General features: G+C 41.6%; 1 protein-coding gene across 1 annotated transcript in view; it reads right to left on the reverse strand.

Annotated features, from left to right (window-relative positions):
- Positions 1-832: 832 nt before the first annotated feature.
- The window catches only part of AFF2 (AF4/FMR2 family member 2), a 239,960-nt gene continuing 226,773 nt past the window's right edge, over positions 833-14,019 (reverse strand). Inside the window, exons 18-21 of the mRNA XM_031056018.1 lie at positions 13,516-13,563; positions 12,961-13,010; positions 8,494-8,708; positions 833-3,997 (exon numbers count right to left, since the gene is read on the reverse strand). Coding sequence (XP_030911878.1) covers positions 3,876-3,997; positions 8,494-8,708; positions 12,961-13,010; positions 13,516-13,563 — 435 coding nt within the window. The 3' untranslated portion in view covers positions 833-3,875. The remainder of the gene's footprint in view (positions 3,998-8,493; positions 8,709-12,960; positions 13,011-13,515; positions 13,564-14,019) is intronic.

Genomic DNA, 14,019 nt, shown 5'->3' on the forward strand with positions numbered 1-14,019 from the left:
AAGTTTTTTCCAAAGTACCTAAAAACATCAGTGAATCTAAACTGTCATAACAGAAGAACATAATAAAATCTGTGAAATTTTAAAAAGCATGGAAATTAAATTCCAGACTCAATTGGCTTATTTTGTTTCTTTAGGAGGAATGAATATCTCCAATCCTCTTATTTTAAAATCCCCCACATAACTATCAACAGATCTGTCTCTACTTTTCAAAGGAGATAATTCATAAATGAGGCAATCTATTCACAGAGAGACTATTTAAATAATTGAAAGTCCAAAGAACATGTAAGAAAAAGTGAAATTAAGATGCAAGCCATGAAAGTTGCCACCAACATGATCACAAAAAGGCTTTCCCTCAGCTCCCTGCTCTAGAGCACCCAACACACATCACATGGCTGGAGATGTTCACTGCACTTGGAGCTGGATATTCTGCCTGCACATTGTCAAATCCTTAAGACCTGCTGCAGCCCTCGAAGTGGAGGTTAAGTGCTATGTAAATGCCTCTCTTGAGCATTTAGGACTTTGCTGCCCTTGGGTCTTGCATCCCAAATGCCTGAGTTTAGCCCTTGACAGGCCTGCTCCCTTCACTGCTGAACTCCTGATATTGCTCCAAACCTCAGGCATGGGTCACAAATGACAGTCTTGTCAGTTCTGGCAGTGTTCTACAAAGCTTGGTGTCCTTCTTAAACCCAGCTACAGGAGTCAAGAGATTACATCACTGTTCCAGTTTATCAGTATTAAAAAGAAATGTGTCAGTTCCAGCCCTTGGCACGCTTGTAAAATGCCTGAAAATGTGTCATGAAACCAGTCCCAAAGCTCATAATCCAGAAGGCAATACAAGAACCAAAGAGTTTATTTTAAAAAACCAACAAAACCAAACCACAATTTTAAGCCAATCTTGTAAATTTTGGTGCTTGGTTCATGAGTCTGAAAGCTTAATTTGGGCAGTTTTAAGTGCAGACATTGCAAATGCCCAAGCACAGACATGCTGCTTCCCCATGGATTGAAACAAACAAACAATCTTATTTGATTAACTCTGCTGGAAGTAATATTTTAAGGGGTAAAATGATTCCATGAAGATGACATGTTGGCAATTGAAATGAGATGAATATAGTGCCTGTAAAAGTGCAATAATCCTTAATAACTAACCCAAAAGAAGCATCATCCCCAGGGATAAGACAGTAATTTACTCTCCATATTTAATTTGTTTCTAAGCCGCTTTTGAAACAAGACTGCTAATAGTAAGTTGGCTTGTGATCCTAGACTTGACTGCTGGACTTATCATCATGCCACTGATTCAGCATGCATTTCATCCTAAGTCACAGGATACAAAACCAGGAGGGCTAATTCCTTAAGCTGTTTAAGCAAAAGATTGTGAACATGGGGTAAATTTAGGGATAGGAGCCTGTTTACCACAAGTAACGGGGAAAAGGTAATATATGGTGATCACTGAGTGGCTGCAGCAAACTCTGACGAGTCCTGTGTCCGAAGACTGTCTTTCAAGACATTGCATCCCTTGTAAATGCATGGAAGTCTTGGATTTCAATCTACATTAAAGGAGCAAGTGATGACAATGCCCTTAATTAGAAATAGTTATTTGCAAAAAGAATGGAAAACTCTGGCTTATGACAAAATCAGCCCAACCTTAGCTCATCTCAAGTACTGTTAAAAAAATATTTAAAATGTTCCATTTTCATTTTCTTTAAAGAAACCCCAACCACCACCATTCATTACATTTCTGAATAGTTCTCACTGCTGTGGTTTTATTCATTAGCTCCTGGGGCCAGGTTGGCATGACCAATGTGTCAGATTCAGGTTTCAGCCGTGTTACTGAAACCCTCAGAGAACAGATAAGGCTGAATCAACCACTTCAGGAACAGGAATGTGCAGATAATACAGGATGGGCATGTTCTGCAAATGTCCTTTGCAGAAACCCTGCTGGATGATTTCTCTAATGATGCACGTTGGCTATGTTTACAACACAGTTTTGTGGAACAAAATGTTACGAATTATTGGTTTTTAAGAAAAGGTAGTACTACAGGGAGCTGATATGCAACAGTACTGAAATGTTTGTCTTAAATGTGCACTGGGCAGAGTCCTTAAACTGCTCTTATTGCAAATATCCAAGGCGTGCTCTAAAAATCTTAACAGTCTGAACCTTTTAAATGCAAATTTGTCCTATTTATCTGGTCACAACCCAGTGAGTAGAATCCAATAACTCACCAGATTAAAGAATATACAGATTTATATAGCAGAAGGTAATTACAATTAACTAATATCTGGATGGCATTTAATACACATATTGTATTATTTCAATGAGATGAGACAGAATAATATTTACATTGCTATGAGCATTTTCTGTTTATAGAAATGGAATTTACAGTTCACTAAGGTATGCAGGCGTTATATCAAGAATGAGATGAGACCATTTAAAGTCTTGTGAATTATTGATATAAATTCATTTTGTTTTGTTTCATGCACCAGTGCTTCTTGCAGTGGCACCAGAAGAGCAGTGCAGTTTATAACAGGGAAAAAAATAAGAGGAAAGAGCAAATGTGAAATGGTGCAATTTATTCACAATTGCTTTGAAATTCTATCTGAATTGTCTCATTATTATTCACGCATTAGAGGAATGGTCCAAAACATGACAGCATGGGTAAACAGATGCAGAGCTTGGAAAAAAGGTAATCTGACTGAAGTATTCATGGCCATTATTAGACAAATGTTATATTGCTTTTGGGTAAATCTGGTGATTTTATTTAATTTGACAATGTTTTCAAGATAGCAAGATAATACTGTTCGCTTCTAATGCTCTGAAATGAACAAAACAGGTGAAAATTGATGCCACATGGAATTATAATGTTTCAACAGTAGCTGGTTAGTTAAACTTGTAGATAGTTCATGAATAATCTGCATACACTTATTAATGGACTTCCACATACAATATCAATGCCTAGAGTGCAGTAGTCCTGTTAAAATCTGCTTTCAGTGAGTCACTATGCAAGGAGAGATTGTTCTATGAAGAAAAATCTTGGATAAGTATTTGTTTGAGACTAAACAGTAAAACAGAAAGAAAATTCACAGATTTAGTACAGGAATGGTAGATAAGACTAAGAAAGCTAATATTTTGAAACTGCCTAAAAATTGCAATAAATTCTGCTGCCTACTGAAATTATTAAGCCAACAATAAACAGGAAGAATGGAATATCAAAACCTCATTGCATAGTGTGTCATCATTCTTTAATGAGGCATTCCTTCAACCTTTTACCTCTTAACACCTTTGGTGATCTTACATTATGTACCTGTAAGATATTCAACATTCTCTTTTAGAGATTAAACCCATAGGGAGTATGAAATCTTAGGAATGTACTGAGTCAGGTAATGATGCCAGAATTAAGCGTCGAAAAGCTTGGTTCAGGTTCAGAAGATGATTTTGAATGAATAGCTATAACTTCTACTAATTTATTTCAGAAGGGACTTCTCATATATACCCTCAAATATTTAAGACGCTTTGTACTATTTCTCAGGAATCCATATCTTCTCAAAGTGCTTTTTTTGTTTTCACTTGAAGGCAGCATGGACTTAAAACAACACTGCAGGGAATGTACCGTTCCATAAAGCACATAAGGATGGCAGGATCCAGGAGACACAAGGCATAGAAAATTGTCAAAGATGATTAGATGGTACAACACATACTGCTCTTGAGTCATAAGTTTCATTTATGGTGACTTCTACTTCCAATAGATAGGATATTAAAAAAGGCAATAAAAATGAAGTTACATGAATAAACTTCCAAAAATGAGTGGAGTTCCACCAGTGATCGTCTCTGCGCTGGTAGAGGTAGAAGAATGGGGATGTCATGAGCAGGGCAGCAGTCACTACAACAAATGAGCCTCGATGCGGAGCCAGTGGAGGCCCTGGCGAACGTAACGAACCAGATTGGTCATACTGCTGTGTTGTGTTAAGGGTCCCATCACTGAGTCCAGCTCTACAAAGAACTCTGCAATACATAAGAAACAGAAGCATTTTTTCAGGCAATGGTGCAGAAATAGAGGTACTACCATGATTTACCACACAGAAGCAGCACAGTGTAACCAGTGAGTTCTAAGGACGGTTGTGCACATGAGCACATGGTGTGTAAGAAAGAATTTAAATGACAACAATATATTGAAACAAACCAAATTAGATTATCCGTGCTGGAAGTCTACCACAGGATGGTATGAGTGATTGTCAGTAGTCTTCCTTTAACTCTGATCATCTGCACTGTCAGTTTTTCAAGATTAGGTTTGCTGACTGTATGATTTAAATAGCTGGCAATAAATCTTGCATTACTTTTCCATGCTGTACTCCTTCCCAGACATGAAGGGCTAGACTGGATCTTTCCAGGCTAGAAGACCTTTCTTGCTCTTTTCCTCACCCTCTAATTTCTGTCACTGCAGCAATTTTGGCCCTCTGCTCATCCTGCTGCAGCTGCAGGCCCCAGAGGATGAGTGTGGGATGGGAGCTGGGGAGGAATAGGAGAGAGACAACACAGCAGGAAAATAACTTCTTGGAGACGGGAACCTCTAAGGGGGAAGAATCCCAACCCTGGGATTCCTGGTCGGGAAGGGTTAACAGGAGGTCACTAAACAGAGAGCCCCAGTTAGGAAGCGACACACCAGTTTACTTTATGTCATGTGTTAGATGCTCTCTGGGTGAAAGACTAATCCTGTTAGGGCCAACAGACCTTTCCTAATTGCTGTCAATGGAGACCTGAATTGTGTCCTGTATTCTCCCACAGTTCTTTATGCTTGCTGGGGCACAGGCATTCCCACATATCCAACACTTACACTATATTTAGGCAAGTGGGAACCTGCTCTCACTTAAAACCCCTCAGAGCTCAGATAACAACCAACAATCACAGTAAGGAATGGCTGAGCCCTCACATTCTCACCCTGTCTGCAATCCAGCGCACTGAGCCAGCCAGCACTGCATTGGCTGCACTTCAGGAAAGCAGATGCTGGGTACAAAATCATTATCAGTACTTTCTTCAGCGAGTAAGTGCTGCTTTGAGGTCTTCTATCCAAGTATTGACAGCCTGACCCTGGTCAGCTTGGGAGCTACAGCAGTATCAGAGCACAAAGTGATTTGGCTGGAGGCAAGCATAACGAGAGCTCAGGGCTAGCACCAGTGCTGTTCAGATGCTGCAGCCAGCAGCTACTTTTAATCTTCCTTTCTCTGTCTTTCATTCATCTCCTCCAGTGTAAAATCAATACATTTTGAAATGAAATAGTGCACTATCTTGCTTGAATTCTAGAGATCTCATTCTAGGCTCAAATAAACAATAATTGCTTTAAACACTAAGAATTCACCTTAAAGCCTAATTTCAGGTTAATATTTCTGGAAAAAGCTACAGGCACTGAAGCCACTTAATAAATTTATGCGTGAGAGAACAGGTCTTGCTCCCTACAGAGCTGGTAGTTTTCTACTGCAGAGAAAAAGTCCTGCTTTCTTCAGAAGCATAAAAAAAGATCTAATCTTGTAAAGTCAGCTGAGAGTTTGATGTTATAGATGGTGAACAACACCACTTTAGGTGATCCAACACAAAGCTTCCCTTGGGCTTTGGGAAATCTGCAGTTTAGTTTGGCCTGCTACAGACACAGGTTTATGCCAAACTCCATCTATTCTCCCCACACTCTCAACTCTACAGACCAGGGGATTCCACCAGAGGTACATGGCAGCATGTTCCTGCTTTCCTTTTCAAACCAGATCAGCTTGGCGGGTCGCAGCTCTGCTGCTCTCCCTCTTGCTATGCATTTTTATTTTAATGGCACATCTTTTGTCAGGCTGACAAAGAAAGGCTTCTGTCTGCTGCTCTGAGCCAGCTGAACATGAGTCAAGTTCAAACTGGGAGCGTGCAGCAGACTCAGAGGAGCACAAAAGCTAAGCTGACAGCCGTGGACAAGGGGCGGCTGCACAGCTCCTACAGTGTGGAGGAAATTCCTTGTGACTGCATGGGCATGACCTGAGAAGCACTCATGGCAACAGTAAGACCCAGAGGTAATTGCTATTAGGCCACAGTTTTATACCCATCTCAGGACAGATCATCAAGGACATATTCTTATGCAAGACACACCCTGTGATTCAGAAGACAACAGAAACAATTAGAGCTGACCACAAAAACCTCACAAAAGTGACTGAATCTGGTTGGTTTTGTTTTGTTCTGTTTTTTTTTTTTATTTTTTTTTTTTTTTTTTTTTTTTTTTTTTTAAGGAACTATATTTTTATCTTATCAGGGTTTCTTCGCAGGTGTGTGGGTTTTTTGGTTTTGACATCATTCTTATTTCAATGAGAGGGAGGAAAATCTCATTTTTTTATAAAGAACTGACAGCCCAAGCTCCTGAGGGAGAGGTCAAATGATGACCTGGGACTCACAGCAGAGTCTGGGGTTTGAACTGTCCTGTTTGCTGTCACGTGGCAGTTTTGAGTCCACAGGCCAGTGCAGCAGAGCTTGGGCAGTGCAGCAGAGCTGAGACAGCTGGCAAAGGTGGACTGGAGATCACTACAGAGAAAGTGTGAGTCGTGTTCCAGCCAACCAGATAAAGGTGCTTTGAATTATGTGAGAGGTGCAGATGACATCTAGTGAAACAATTACAGCCAGTTTTCATGAAACACTGCAGCGTTTCTCATGTCAAAGTGTCTTGAATACATCCTTTTTTAAAGAGAATCCCTCATGTGGTATGATGAAGACCTGCAGAGTACCACAGCAGTTCTCATATACTTTTTGCTACACCATGAATTTTTCAAATTGCAATTTGTGTTTAAGCATGCAACTTTAAATCAAGTACTTAATTAGAAATGAGATATCTTTCCAGAAAATATATAAAGGCAGACATGCTATAGCATGTAGGAAACTGATCTCTCTCCAATGGTTTACAATACTTAAATGAAATTTGAAGTAACATGAACTTTGCATTCCCTGTAACATGTCTGCAGGTTGTGAAACAAGATATGAGAGAACAGGTCACAACCTTAAATGTCTTGCTCATGTGAGAAACCCTTATTCATGCATCCAGTCCCAGTAAAGTCAAAGGGACTGCTCATCTGAATAAAGAGTATTCCTATATGGCTTTGCAGAATTGGGTTTATTTGATCATAAATCAAAATGAGAACAAAGAAGAGAGCAGGGAGGAAAATGCAGAAAGAGAATCAGCAGGTTTTTCTCATCCAGCTCTAGGACTGATAACAGCAGTGGCTGGGTACATTTTCTGTCTGCTGGCTGAATGCCTGAGCTATTTTGATTTAATACCAAGTAGAACATTTAACAACTCCACAACACACAGGGCTAATTACAAGATTATCACCATCTCTTCCTCCTATCAGGGCATCCTTCTGCATTCCCACTGTAACATTCTGCATTACATTTGACAGGGAATCGCTTTCACATTTTGTGAAAATGGATGCAGCTATGGAAAAAATCCAAGATGACTGCACTGCTACTAAATTAATCAATGTGAACAAAGACAAGAAGCAGTGGGGAGGACTGGACAGAACTTCTATTATTGTTCCTCATCCAGGGATGGATCATTATGACCCACCATTCAGACATAAAACTCTATAAATCTCAAGCTCAGTTTCTCTAAATCAGTGGAAATTTGCCACTGACATTAATGGGAGTAAGATCAAACTGCATACAGCAAGCACATTTGTCAGGACAAGTCGGCCATCTGAAATCTCACTATAATTTAAGAGAATGAGCCAACTCACGATGAGACTATTTCCTAGTTAGGCTCTGTACCTCTAGTGTCAAAGGAAGCTTTCTCAGTGATTTGTGCAAGCCCAAAGCTGGAGTCTGAATAATTATGTTGTCATGGGGAAGTTCACAGCTGGGGAAGTTCAACAACAGGCCAAATTTGTCCCTTAGTTATATCTCAGTCACTCCACTATACTTGATACAATCCAGTCACAAACTGCTTGCCAAAACTCCTTTGAAATGACTGTGGTAAAGACTTACATTTTGTTGTTGGGAATTAACAAACAGATCTGCAATCCAATCAAAGGAGAGTCAAGGTCATGGCTTTCAGTGGACATCTCCTAATCGGACTCCCCACATAAACACAACATCTAATGTTTGCTTATTATCCTAGCTAGCATTTTAATAGTCTTAAACACGTTGACAGAGCAATCTGAAAATAACCTTGGTGCTCTACAAGAGGCTGAAACTGTGAACGAATTTGCAGACTTAAAAGCTCTCATCACTTGGGGCTTGTGTTCACTAAATTATTTGCCAGCTGCTCTGATAACCCCATGTTCAGCGTGTGTCACACATCCCCCTCTGTGCCTGACAAGAGAAGATACGCATTGGCTACAGCCACCAGCAAGCAGATTTGGTCTGTTTGCTCAAGCTGTCACAGTTGTGCTCCTAGATGCGCTGGTTCTGGCTCCAAATCCAGAGAGCACCGGGAAAGTGAAAGCTGGGGAGCCAAAGGGGACACAGAGACAGCAGAGAGGGGGCACCTTTGTTCTCCTTGGTCAGCTTGTCAGCCATGTCCCAGTGCTCGTAGCTGCGCAGGACGTTGTTGGTGATGTTGACGTGGCTGGCAGCCATGTGGTGGATGCGCTGGGGAATGGTGATGGTCCCCGCCGAGGATGAGCCGGCGCTGCCCGAGCTGCTCCCAGCAGAGCTGACAGGGGACGGGCTCAGGGACATGGGCGAGGGGGTTTCTGTGCTCCTGCAAGAGGCAGAGAGAGAGAGTGAGGCCCCCTCACGCCCCCCACTTCACTGCTGTCCCAAATGCACCTGAAAAGTGCACCCCAGTAAAGGGGGAGCGTGTGGGGGTACCCTCCTGACTTTATGAGAAAGGACAGCTTATCAACTGGGAATGACTGAAAATAAAAAGGGATTTAATTCTCCCTTTAAATGAACCTGTTATTTAAAAAAAAAATCTATCAGAAAAATAGAGCAATCTTTCAGAGAAAGAAGCATCTCATAGCTGTAATGATTTTTCTACCTGCTGCCAGAAGCTGCAATGGCAGTTAGAAAACACTCAATGTGCAATATTGGCTTATTATCAAAGTATTTTCTGGAAACCATAACGACAGTTTGCTCCAAAAACAGTCACCACAATAAGTGAAGAGCAAGTCTTAAAAGCACCCTGTAGAGCAGTATTAGGACCTGAGGGTACTGCAGGATTATGAATATCTCCATAGGATTCTTTTAAGGCTATGGAGATTTGTTCTAATTGCCTACAGTTCATCCACACGGTTCTGCACAGCACAGTGTTTTAAGTTACCTACTTAGTGAGGCACTAATGTTCTAATATAGATTTTCCTTTAATTCTAACGCCATCAATTAGGAATCACCTGCTGGCTGCAGGCAGTGCAGCGGTCAGCACAGCACGTTCTTGTTTAGAGCTGTGTAGTGCTGAATGCTCACAGAACAGCTATTCTCTTTGAAAATTTATAGGATCAGGGATTTGTTCAGGAAAACACCTTTAAGATCATCGAGTTCAACAGTTAATCCAGAACTATCAAGTCCACCAGTAGCCCATGTCCACACATGCCATGCTGACACCAAGACACTTTTAAATACCTCCAGGGAAGGCAACTCAACCAAGCCCCTGGGTGGCCTATTCCAGTGTTTGATGACCCTTTTGGGGAAAAAATTATTCCTAATCTCCAATCTAAACCTCCCCTGGTACAACTTGAGGCTATTGTCTCATCACTTGTTACGTAGGAAAAGAAAAAAGAGCCACCCTCCTGCCCAACTTGGTGTCATCCACAAACTGACTGAGGGTGCCCTTGATCCCCTTCAAGATCAAGGGGGCTCCAGATCATCAATAAAGACATGAAACAGTACCAAGCCCTGGGGAACATCACTGGTGACCAGCCCCAGCTGGATGTAATTCCATTCACCCATTTGGAAGCACTTGCCTGAACAAAAGCATTCTATTTGCTGTGGAACACACTTGAGATGCAGGGCCAAGACTCTCGTGGCACTCTCTGCATGAAGCAAAGAGACCAAAACTCTCCAGACAGGGATGTTGCAACCCCTCTCTGGACATGCAGCTGTAGATGCCTCGCGCTGTGCAACAGCATCAAGCTCAGTCACTGAGCCTGATCCAAAGCCCAGGACAGAAGGGCTTGGCCTCTTGGCTTTAAAGGCCACTGTCAATGGCCCTGCCTGGGCACAGACCTGCTGACACCTCAGGGTGCTGCAGGACAGACTGACACAGCAGCACAGCCTTGGGCTGAAAGGCATCAATGGCAACAGCTTTTGCTGCAGATTTTCCAGCAGTGCCCTGCTATAACCTGTGCTCAACAACAGGCTCCTGTGATACATTCTTTTTCCAGAGCTGGAGATCACATTGATTTGGCAGCTTGTAGCTTTTTACCCAGCTTATGGGTTAGAGTTTAAGCATGTCCTAATGTACAAATACTTTATTTTTAAGTCTCAAAAGATCCTGGTTACCTGACTTGCCACAGTGTCTTTATTGCACAGAAGAGCTGAACTATACTAGATTAGGTCTGGGAGCAGTTAAAAATGATAAGTATCTGAGGAGACCAAGAGTATTTTGTTAGAGCCACTTACAACCAGCTGACGCACTTCTGCCAAATAAAGCACATTGTTCATTGGATTTACCCTGTTGTGCACAGCCATTATTACTGTGGTGAGTCTACTAAATCTCTGTATTTTGTGCTTTCTGTCGCTAGAGGTGGGAAACATTTCTGTAATGAAACCAGAGAAAATTTGTTTCATTGCCAGGATGGAACCTGGGCCAACTTTGTAGAGGTTCACAACCCTTTCAAACAAGTAGGCAGAAATTCCAGTAAGCCAAGCTGTGATTTTTGATGGATCTGAGATCCTGACTAGACTACACTCCATGGCAATGATAAGCTTTGCTTTGTTAAAGAAAAATACATGAGATTACCCCACTGTCCCCCCATCCTGCACCAGGCTGCTGCTCCATCTCCAGTGATGCCATGTGCTGGAAGGTGTTTGGTCTTTTTTTTCTGTGGTGTGTGAATTCTCTTCCCATCTGACACAAAGAGGAAACTGTAGAGCAAGTAGCCCTGGGAAAGGCAGAGCAGAAGCTGCCAATGGCAGCACCAGGTCTGTGACAAACCTTGGAGGAACGAGGAGCCACCTGAGATAGATGGCAGCTCTGGGCCAGCTCGAGAGCTGCTTTCTTCTGAGGCTCCACACAGGGGGGACACAAGGCCTGAGTGTGGGCTGTGCTCTCTGTGTACTGGGTCACAGGTGTCACAATAATGCTGTTATAACACGGCCTTGTCACTCAGTTACTCTCACATGTCAAGTGCTTCCTGCTCTGAACAGAAGACAGAGATGTGCACTTTCAGAGCTTTCCTTCCTTATCTCCAAAGTTAATGGGAACAGACTGATCAGCTGGGTGTTATGTTAGAAGTGATGCTGACCTGGAGGCTGGGTTTCTGCTGCCTACTTTGTGGCCAGACAAGAATTTTCTCCTCCAGACAAAACCTACTTATTCAATCCTGGACACCTAATAGCTCCTTTAAATAGTGAGGGAGATGTCATCACCTGCAGAGCACACACTTCATAGGGGTCTATTATAGGACAGGAATAAAAGGATAACTTCTGCTTCATGAAATGTTTATGCACAAGCCCCTTCTTAAGGAACAAAAGAGATGTTATGCTCCAGTGGTCTATTTGATCACTAAAACTTTATGTTAACATTTATGTATTTTTATTATGATACAAAGTTTCACTGACACATCAATGCCTGGAAAAAACTGGCACATAATGAATAATTTAATTTAGTGTTTGCTTTTCCAGTGTTAAAATATCTTTTTCATTTTTATTTAAAGTGATTTCTTATTTCATCACTTTAGCTTGTGTTACAATCTATACTTTAATTGCTCTATATATACATATTCAAAATAACTGAGTATTTGGGGTGTGTATATATACATATCTATGCCCCAAAATATTTTCAATTGTTTGAGGCAATATTTCACTTTCAGCAAAATGTTGGAATTTTTGGTTTTGCACTGATTGAGAACAAAGTCTGTTTGAAAACTTCAGTTCTTTGTGTGCTAAACTTCGACCCCTTCTTCTTTGTTGCCCTGGCATGTCTAATAGCCATTTCTTCTTCTGAACCCCAGAAAGAGACCATTAACAATAATCATTTTCACCTAGAATTTAGCCTACTCAAATAAAGATGGAAAAAAAGGTGAAGTCCTTCACCTTTGTTTTACTTATGTCTGGATGTGTGACCGGGACAAAAGAGAAATGTGTGTCAGCTGGCAACAGCCATTGCAAGATAAAGGCAAGGATGCAGCAGCAATGCACCTCCTCTGATCATAACTGCATTACCCTGACTTCATACCTGAGGTGAGGGTGTTTTAACGTTAATATGAAGCCACTGATAATTGGCTGACTAAGTGCCTTCACATTTTCACCACTATTATACCTTCAATTTTATTAAACAGCACTTACCATATATCAATGAAATATTCATTGGTCTTTCATTGCTGAACGAATCATTGAAAAATCATTGCAATGAAGGTTAACTTTACTTTGGCTTCCTAAAGTGTCATGGTACTTGCCAGCTAATTAACTGATATTTTTATGGCCTTCATTTGGCTTGAGAAGTAAACTGTCAAAGAATTCAGCACAGACCCACCATGTCTGATTTTAGACTTAAGGAGGCTTTGCAGGGATGAAGGTGGGATTCAGCTCTTCCTTCCTACCCACACTGGATGTCTCACAGGGGGATCTGACTTAGTCCAGTGGGAGCCCCTCGCCCCCACGAGCCCAAGGCAGCTGTATGATCAATTCTATAGCCCAGAACAGTTTATACATTATACATGTTTGAAATATACCTGCAGCCCCCAAAACACTGATCCCATGACCTGTCCTTTGCCTTGAGAGGCAGAAAAACACTTCCCCTCCTCTTGGAACCACTTGTTCCCAGACAGAAGTACTCAGGAGAAAATACTCACTTTCCATTGCCACCCCAAGGGGAGGGGGCCTGTGAGGCTTTTGAAGAGTTCTGTAAGTACAAAACCAAAATGTAAATACAGGTGATGCAAGTACATGAATACTGATGACACAAGGCTCAACATTCCCCCTTTTCATTGCAAGAGCTACAGTGCATGGAGCAGAAAAGCTCTGCACATTGGTCCCATAATTAAGTGGCTGGCAGATGATTGGTAGGTTCCAGCTAGCAGCTTGAAAATCATTTGATAAAAGAGAGAATAAGTTCCAGTAAAAGCAGATGTAGGTCACAAAGAAGTGGTTTAATTACCAATGAAACTTATTCTACAAAGTAAGTTCTTCAGAGTGAAAATGACTGCTTATCTTTAGAGGGACCTTCAATATTTTAATAAGAAAGAAAAATAATTTGGCTTGATGCTTTAATGAAATGGATCCCTCCCAAGTTGCTTAGGGAAGGTGGCTTGGGATTCAGACAGTAGTATAAATAAAATTTTTAGTAAGGATCTGCTTGAATGCTTTTGTTTTTATATATTTTAGTTGCACAAATTGACTTTCCTTACCTGCTTACTCATTCTGCCTTTCACGTCTGTGTAGCACCTTGTAAAACCCTGTACAAAAAGATTGCCGAGCAACAATAAAGCCCAGGTCTTTCCAGCCTTGCTCACACTGACTGGCATCTTAGTTCCCATACAAAGTGGCAGTATCAGGGCTGAGGCTATCTGTGTGTGCCCTCTGAAAACAATCATTCAGCTCCCTTGCTGAGAAGTCAGCACGCACAGTGAAAATTCAATCAAGTTTTACAAGTTCTCTGCAAAGTATTACCCACATTATTACAGCCCTCATCTGGTTACTGTAATCACTATTTTGCATGGGAGGCACAGAGATTCAGTGGAGCACAGACAGCAAGCACCCTTGACTCTAAACCACAGCTCACAGCCCAACATTTCTGACCAAAGCAGAAAACATTGTCCAAACCACAGCACTGGCCTGGCCATTCCTGCACAGCAGCCACTGCTTGTCACAGAGGATGTGAGCATGACTTGGGGTGTTTCACAGCACAGAGC

The sequence above is a fragment of the Geospiza fortis genome, unplaced genomic scaffold (assembly GCF_000277835.1).
Source record: "Geospiza fortis unplaced genomic scaffold, GeoFor_1.0 scaffold157, whole genome shotgun sequence".
NCBI lineage: Eukaryota > Metazoa > Chordata > Aves > Passeriformes > Thraupidae > Geospiza > Geospiza fortis.